The sequence below is a fragment of the Tarenaya hassleriana genome, unplaced genomic scaffold (assembly GCF_000463585.1).
Source record: "Tarenaya hassleriana unplaced genomic scaffold, ASM46358v1 Cleome30, whole genome shotgun sequence".
Lineage (NCBI taxonomy): Eukaryota > Viridiplantae > Streptophyta > Magnoliopsida > Brassicales > Cleomaceae > Tarenaya > Tarenaya hassleriana.
Genome location: NW_010966178.1, coordinates 1,048,964 through 1,058,045, shown reverse-complemented (window position 1 = coordinate 1,058,045; position 9,082 = coordinate 1,048,964). Strand labels below are relative to the sequence as shown.

At 36.2% G+C, this 9,082-nt stretch overlaps 1 protein-coding gene across 1 annotated transcript; it reads right to left on the bottom strand.

Moving 5' to 3' along the window:
* Positions 1-3,567: 3,567 nt before the first annotated feature.
* Positions 3,568-5,818, bottom strand: LOC104820444. Its single transcript, XM_010550888.1, has 4 exons — positions 4,367-5,818; positions 4,231-4,259; positions 3,884-4,094; positions 3,568-3,822 (listed from the first exon to the last, which is right to left on the bottom strand). Exons 1-4 carry the CDS (start codon positions 5,816-5,818, stop codon positions 3,568-3,570), a joined length of 1,947 nt encoding a protein of 648 aa, XP_010549190.1.
* Positions 5,819-9,082: the final 3,264 nt, after the last annotated feature.

Below are 9,082 nucleotides of genomic sequence, written 5' to 3'. Positions count from 1 at the left end.
TATATATATATATATATATATATATATATATATATATTGTATATATATTTTTTGTTATATATAGACTAATCTATATTTTTTTGTCTTGTAAAGAATTATTAGCTAAATAATTAATGTTTTCTTAATATATGCCAATCCACCCAATTGAATTGCCTTTTAGATACATAGAAAATGTTAGATTGTACAAAAACATAAACATAATAGTAGAACCACAATTACAGTTTAATCGGTAACAAAAATATATACATATAAAATTATATAAAAACAGGACTATGATCTAGATAAAATATGATGATAGTGTTATTCAAGGAATAGATATCAAACTTGGGTATGAGGGTATATTTGATTTTGAAATAACTGACGCACTCAGATATCACTCAAAATCAGTTCTTTTCATTCAAGGAAATCTGACTACTACAACATAGAGATAGTTGCAGTAAAGCCCAGACGCACCACACTCCCCCTGAGTGTTAGCCCTCCTAAGACACGAAATCTACTGATTCAACACACAACCCGTATGAATCTTCACTCTCACGTTCTGGGTTTGTTCAGATTACTGTTGAGAACTCCCCTCAGAACGATCTCACTCACCAGAAATAAAAACGTAAAGACCAAAAACTCTTGTACTCTCTGAATGATAATCTTTTAAGCTCAGTATGTCCTCTCTTCCTCTTTGTCGTTCTTATACAGCTTTCTCTTCAACTCCAATTGTTTGTTGATTTGATTTTATCTTTTTCTCCAAGGTTGTTGGCCAAACTCTATCTCCAAGATTCCATCTTTATCTCTTCCACAAAATCAGCTTTAGAATCTTCTCAGATCTACCTGCAATAACAACCTTAACATTCTCTCCCTTTTTGACTTTCGACTCATTCACACCCAAAACAGATCGTTAGAATAATGATCTCCCCCTGACATCAGATGTATTTAACTTGAGATGTACTTCACTTGAGATGTACTTCACTTGTCTAAAGTATTTGATCCATATCTCCCCCTGTGTGTATGAGATGAAATTCAAAAAAACTCTAGAGTATATATACAGACATTTACTACTCTGATTTTCCGATTCCCACTTCAATCAGTTTTGCAAACTCATTCACTCAATCACTCAGATTTGAATAGATTGTAAAAACATACATCATTAAAATCATATGAGAAAATATTTCACACACAATCAGATCACAACATCTTGAGTCAGTCTAACCATCCAAATAATATTCTAACCAGATTTATGAATATTTTGTTGGTTGTAATGCTCTACGATGATCCGTGATATGATATTTTGACTATGTATTGATTCATTGGTTTATGAATGCATTACTTTTCCCGTTATATTATTAGCATGTTTGTTATATTACGGTAAATATCCTTGAATCATTGCAGATGATTCTAAATTCCCTGGTCAGTTATCATTGTGGGAACAATGATGAATTAAGACCAGCATGATGTGTGATAGATGATTATGATCATATGCATTAGATGCAAATCACAATCATGGGTTCTCGTTTGGAACGAGTTACTGGATGACCCGCATGAGATTGTCACATGGACATGAGTCATGACTTGAATCTCATACAGCGGTTCATTCTTGGATCCTCAGACCTGAGATGTCTAGAGTATCTGATATGAGGAGTGACGTGTCTTGACTGCGTCAAACGTCGTCTTTAACCGGATGATCATAACGGCGTTGCTCAGATACGTTAACGAATCATATGCAGATAGTAGACATGCAATACGGGACTTGTCACCTCCTACGCAGGAGAGATGTCGCTGGGCCCCTCGTGGAAATCGGACTGTGAAAATGCGTGGCCACGCTATAGATGAATGTACATCTATTTTATCAGTCGGTTTGCCTAGACGAGTAAGCGGTTGAACTTGAAGGGTGGCTCGAACCATGCCCTTGTTCAACATACGACATCGTGAGACAAAGGATCAGAACTCGAACTATTGCTGGCTTTGTTAGATCACCTCTAACTCTATTCTAGGTGGGTGGTCATGGCGTCTTGCTAGAGACTAACCATGACTTGTGGTTCGGGAAAGGTTTCCGAAGCCACTGCCACTTCGAATGGGCCTACAGGGTCACACACCATTAGGGATGGATCACACGTGAAGAGAACAACGCGAGAAAAGAGCGACGAAGCGATCTGGAAGAGTTCCGCTGAGGAACGTTCGTTCCGCTGAGGAACGGACGGACCGTTCCGCAAGAGCTCCAATTGTTTGTTGATTTGATTCTATCTTTTTCTCCAAGGTTGTTGCCCAAACTCTATCTTCAAGATTCCATCTTTATCTCTTCCTCAAAATCAGCTTTAGAATCTTCTCAGATCTACCTGCAATAACAACCTTAACATTCTCCCCCTTTTTGACTTTCAACTCATTCACACCCAAAACAAATCGTTAGAATAATGATCTCCCCCTGACATCAGATGTATTTCACTTGAGATGTACTTCACTTGAGATGTACTTCACTTGTCTGAAGTATTTGATCCATATCTCCCCCTGTGTGTATGAGATGAAATTCAAAAAAACTCTAGAGTATATATCCAGACAACTCTGATTTTCCGATTCCCACTTCAATCAGTTTTGCAAACTCATTCACTCAGATTTGAATAGATTGTAAAAACATATATCATTTAAAATCATATGAAAAAATATTTCACACACAATCAGATCACAACGTCTTGAGTCAGTCTAACCATCCAAATAATATTCTGACCAGATTTATGAATATTTCTGTCAGCTACACTCACTAATCATGAAAGACTTCTCACATCAGTTTCTCTTGTTCAGCACACGGAGAACTATTGTAACTAACATTCTGGACTTCTAGGACGTTGAAATCAACAAGTAGTTCTTACCATTTAAGTCCAGACTATCTCTTTGAGATATACTCTTGTCTTGTTTTAAACGTTACAGAGGAGTATTTCGGTCTCCTTCTTTTTCTTTTTTCTTTTTTTTTTACCGTCAGCCCTTAGACCATCGTTTAGAACTCTTGTTTCACAACTTAGACCCGAGCCATTGTTTTTCAATCCACTCATATCATCATTTCTCAGGACAGAGGAGTGTCAGAATGTTAGTCTTTTTCTCTCTTTGTTTTCTCATTCTTTTTTTTTTTCACTCTCGTGAGAAGTATCTGACTGATTCGCAAGTGTTTTTGACTCTCATATTCATTCTCTTAGTCATACTACCTTCAGAATAGTTTTTCCTCATCAAACACATTTTTCACTGATTTAAATGAAAAAACTATTTTTCATAACTCACAAATCCCAACACATCATTGTAAACACAAACATATTCATCTCATGAGATTTAGTGAATATGTTTGTCAATTGATTTTCAGTGGGACCGTACTTAATGAGTAGTAAAGAGTCAGAATAAATACCACAATCTGAGAGAATTTGTTTTATCAATACGAGTTACGTGCATCATCATCCTGCAGATCTTTCTCATCTACGTCTTGCCTCATCAATGTTATACTTCTCTTTCAAAGTCTGATTCTTCTGGCTCTGTTTGTGAATCTCTCCTTTTTTTTTTTGCTGGTGTACTTCTGAGCCAGTGCAATCTCGTCGGACGTCAAACGTTCCTGGGGGAAAACTGTGAGAAATCATCAATGCAAACATGTACGTACCTTTTTCTACTGATGTTCCCAATCTGGATTGATCTAATTTGTTCCAAGATTTGTGATGTACGGATTCCTTGAGCCCTGACTTGCTTAACATGTTGAGATAACTCTGAAAGACCTCGAGCGGCATCTGTTGCTTTGAAGCACTGGTGTTCCTTGATATTCTCATCCATCCAGGTATAGCAATTATTTGGGGTCTTTTCTCCCTGTGAGAATACACTCATTTGTTTGATTAGAAACAAAACATGCATTTTTGGTGAACTTTACCTTCATCCCATCGTCACACAATTGACTAATACTGATCAAATTTGCTCTCAACCCTTGTACAACTTTCACATCCTTCAGTTTTGGAAGTCCACTGACATTCAGTGTCCCCTTACTTAAGATCTTTCCCTTTTTTCCATCGCCAAAGGTTACACTTCCTCCTTTTGCGTTTTGAACGAAGTTTGAGAGAATCTCATGATTTTCTGTCATATGCCTAGAACATCCACTATCAAAATACCAATGATCATTAGTGTTTACCTGTTGAGATGTATGAGCAATATTACAGTGCAATAAATCCTTTCGTACCCAACGTTGTCTGACTTGACCAGTGAGAGAATAATGAGACTTGCCTGACCTGAAGCGATAAAGATAGCAGTTCCTACGAATATGCCCACGTCTACCACAGTTGTAACATCTCCGAATTTCAGTCCAAGAGGATCGCATATCCTCTTTGATTCTTGGAGTTCGTCGAGAAAATTGTTGTACCTCAGCTAGCTTTGGGCATTGTTGTAGCTCATCAGAAAGTTGTTCTCCAGATACAAACTTCCTGTCAGTTTTGCTTGCCTCTCCAGTGTACCCTAACCCAGTGTGGTTTGAGCTTTGTCTTCCTTGACTTAGAATGAAATCCAGTTTCTTTGTCCCATTTCCAAGCATATGCAGATTCTTCTTTGTCTCTTCAAGTTGACATTTTGCATTTGTCGTTTCTTCAATCTGCTGCTCCAGTTTCTTCTGAGTTTCCTTGAGTTCTGACTCAAGTCTATTCTTCTCCTTAACAAGCTTCATGTTGATGTCATACATCTTCATCAAGTCATCATAAACTTCATCAATCTTCAGATCAGCCTCCAGGTCTTCTGTCATCATGACATCATTCTCATCGATTATTCCGATAAATGCCACATAGTTGTTCAGGGCTTCCTCATCATCTTCTGACTCTGATTCTGAATCTTCATGATTAATTAATGATTTCCCTTTCACCGAGGTTATGCACTCATTCTTGGTGTGTCCAAAACCCTTGCACTCATAACATTGTACTTCTTTCAGGGTTTTGATCATTGCTTCTCTTTTAATGATTGATGGACATTCATCTTTCCAATGTCCATACCCTTTGCACTCCATACACTTTCCACTCGATTTTCCTTCTGTTCGTTGTACGGTGCTAGGTCTTCGTTTGAAGAACTTGTTCATCTTTTTGACAATTAGAGACATGTCTTCCTCAAGCTTATTTCTGGGTTCAGATTCTGGAACATGAAATGCAACTGGCTGTTTACGAGATGTTCCTGACGAAGTCTCATACATACTCAGTTCCAATTCATGTGTCGCGAACACCCCTACAGTTTCTTTGAAGCTAACTGTATCAGTATCATAAAAAGTCTGAAAAGAGGTTTTCTGAGATAAGAACCTGATGGGTAAACTCGCAAGAAGTTTCTTCACTAGTTTTTTGTCAGAGTATGCTGTGCCAAGTGCCCATGCCTCATTCGCCATAGCACTCAGTTTACCACTGAATTCTTTGACAGTCTCATACTCTTCCATTCTGAGTTGATTGAACTGCGCCTTTAACATGTCTCTTCTAGTGCGTTTCACGTTTTTTGTTCCTTCATGAATCAACTCCAGCGTGTTCCATGCTTCTTTTGCAGTTTTGCACCCCTGAATTTGCTTAAACTCATCTGAATCGACAGTGTTGAAGATTATAGTCAGAGCTTTTGCATTGAGTGCTGACGCCTTTTTCTCAGTGAGGGTCCACTGAGAACCGGGCTTGATAACTTCTGTCCCATCATCTCCAATGACTTTCGGAAAATCCCATCCTTCTTCTACAGCCCTCCACGCATCTTCATCAAGACCTCTAATCAGATTCATGACTTTCACCTTCCAGTAACCATAGTTACTTGAATCCAACAATGGTACCTTCACTAGCGGTTGAAATTCCTTGGATGTCTGCATTGTGCGTCTCTTACCCTGCACCGATATGAGAGAAAATTATCCTACGACTGGTGACCGGGCTCTGATACCACTTGAAATAACTGACGCACTCAGATATCACTCAAAATCAGTTCTTTTCATTCAAGGAAATCTGACTACAACATAGAGATAGTTGCAGTAAAGCCCAGACGCACCACACTCCCCCTGAGTGTTAGCCCTCCTAAGACACGAAATCTACTGATTCAACACACAACCCGTGTGAATCCCCACTCTCACGTTCTGGGTTTGTTCAGATTACTGTTGAGAACTCCCCCTCAGAACGATCTCACTCACCAGAAATAAAAACGTAAAGACCAAAAACTCTTGTACTCTCTGAATGATAATCTTTTAAGCTCAGTGTGTCCTCTCTTCCTCTTTGTCGTTCTTATATAGCTTTCTCTTCAACTCCAATTGTTTGTTGATTTGATTCTATCTTTTTCTCCAAGGTTGTTGGCCAAACTCTATCTCCAAGATTCCATCTTTATCTCTTCCACAAAATCAGCTTTAGAATCTTCTCAGATCTACCTGCAATAACAACCTTAACAGATTTATTTTTTAGTTTTTATATTGTTATGATGTCTTGTATGGATTTATGTTTCAGTTTTCAGATTGATCTGTTTTTTGTGTCATATATTATATAAATGGAATGTTTGTTTAGGTATATTATAAAAGAGCGCTTTCGATGGTGCTAGACTATTCGATTTATTTTCTGTTAATGTTAACCATGCCAACTCAGGACAAATCGTACCTTCTTTATACAATGAAGCATGCAAATTGTTCTTCATTCCGGTCGAGTTTATCCTGATATCCGTCCAATCTGACGAATTAACGGTGAATGAGAGTTCAAAAAGAGTCGTGGATAAGGAAGAGAAGAATCCAGACACAACTGTGAATGCGAATAAAGAAGATGGTAAGATATTTGAGAAGAATTCAGAGAGAGTTGCGAATATGAATAAAGAAGATGATGGAAGATCTGAGATTGACGATCAAGTGAATATATAAATAACAATGATAACTATAATTAATACTTAACTATTACAAAAGATATTTTACAAGAATAAGTTATATGTTACAAGCAACATATTTTCAACGAATTTCAGTATGTTATGATCTAATCAAAGATGTTGTTTTACGAGTCCAAATCCTGCTCATTTACTTTGTATATTATAATCAAAATAGGATATCAATTCTGGATCTCCATTCAAATGACTACACTCAGATCAAACTACAAAGTACGAGAGAAAAAAAACGAAGTAAGGACTACAAAATGATTTAGATCGTGCGGTCATTATTCTTTGATACAATCGACGTAACGAATGGTGTTTCCATTATAGATCTGTATAAATATGATAAAATAAGTTTTAACTTGTGATACTTTTACAAAATAGGTTTTTGGAAACAAAATTGAACAATAATGATTTCTTTTATACTTTGCAATATTTATAAAAAAAAACTTTTCAAGTTTGTCCATCTTTCAAATTGAATTTCAGAATCTATAGAAAATGAAGACAATTAATAAAAAAGAAAAAAATTTAACAAATTGAATAATCAAATGGAAGAAACCTTTTGTTTAAGAAAAATATATATTACTAAAAATATAATAAAAAGGTATAAATACTATAAATTTTATTTATAACAATTACAAAAATTAATGTGTATTGTATATTTCGGTACATAAAATGTGTATATGATTGAAAAATCCAAATTATACATAATTAGGATCTCTATAAACGTTAGTACATAAAATCACATAGTCAACTAAAATTAAAAAAAAAATGCATCAAAAAATTTGATTAAAAAATAATTCACAAAAATTAATAATAAAATTTAATAAAACTAATGTTAGAGGAATACACCTATTTAATTTTTATAAAAAAAAATCATAAATGTTGTTCTAATGAAGTATGATTTATTTTCCGTTCTCTTGATTAATACTCTTGATCCTTGTCCTTAAAACATAAATATTTATACTACAAATTTAAATATACGCAATATACAAAGGAACACTAATCAGTTCTATTCACTTGAGAAAAAGTCAAGTACAACTCACTTTTTGTTAGAGCTACTCAACACCCAGATGAAACTCCCCCTGAGTTTCAACTCACTCTCACAATAAATTCTACCGATTAAAAACCTTACCAAACATTAACGCTCACCAAAGGAATAGAGATTTTTCCATTAGGTCTCCCCCTCAGATCCACGCCCAAACACTCACCAGAGGAAAGAGATTTGCCCAATCGGTCTCTTCCTCAGATACACACTCACTCAAAAGTGAGTTATCACTAACCAACAAAAAGACTCTCTTTTAGTAAAATATGTTTTGCTCTCCGTGAGAACTGATATGCACTTGCTCTCTCCTTTATATAGGCTCCTCCAGTTCGCCTTAGATCTCCACGAATTGATTTGATAGACTCCTCTTTGATTTTCTTTGATTTCATCTTTATCTTCAAGATCTCATCTTTATCTCTTGTTTGACTCTATCTCTTCAGCCTTTGACCTTATCTCCAAGATCTTATCTTTATCTCAAATCTCCTCAAATCTTCTTGGCTTTGATTCTATCTTCATCTCTTCAAGTCAAATCCAAACTTCGTGGCTTAACTTCGTGGTTCTATATCTTCAGATTGCTTTTCCTAAAATCTCTCCAAGTGGTTGACATTGAGTTCATCTTAATCTCTTAGTCTTTGACTTTATCTCAAACTCGTCAGTTGTACCTCAGAATTGCGTGAGTTCTATCTCGCCGGATTCTTCTCCTGAAATCTCTCAAGCTTGTTGAACCTGCAATAACTACTTAACAACCAAAAAACACATGTGCAAATAATTGCACTAACAATCTCCCCCTTTTTGGTTATTTCAGATCATGCACACACACATAAAAATGTTCTCAATTCAGCACAACTTCGCATCAGGATTCGCATCATGATTCAGACATATTTGACTTTGATTCACTTAACAACACATTTCTCCACATTCACTCAGACAAGTTTGACTTAAATTTGAAGTAACTCTGACCACTTTGACCTTGTCTTTTTCTTTTGTTCCTGTACGTTCTCAGTTCCATTGATGGAATCATTATCGTCTCATTATCTTCATCTTCTGAATCATCATCTACACATTCTCCCCCTGTGTGCATGTATGAAATAATCCAAAATCTTGAGTGAGAAGAGATTTAAGACACTTACCTGGCTTGCAGAATTTTGAATCTTCCTCTTGAATCTAGGAGTGCACACCTTTTGTCTCACCATTTTT

Bases quoted from the DNA above. Each gene is read 5' to 3' on its own strand.
- LOC104820444 (XM_010550888.1), bottom strand. From the start codon at position 5,818: ATGCAGACATCCAAGGAATTTCAACCGCTAGTGAAGGTACCATTGTTG. The intron at 4,260-4,366 runs GTACAACAATTT...GCATATTCGTAG, and splicing joins AATGCCCAAAGCTAGCTGAG to GAACTGCTATCTTTATCGCT. The intron at 3,823-3,883 runs GTAAAGTTCACC...GTATTCTCACAG, and splicing joins TGTGTGACGATGGGATGAAG to GGAGAAAAGACCCCAAATAA.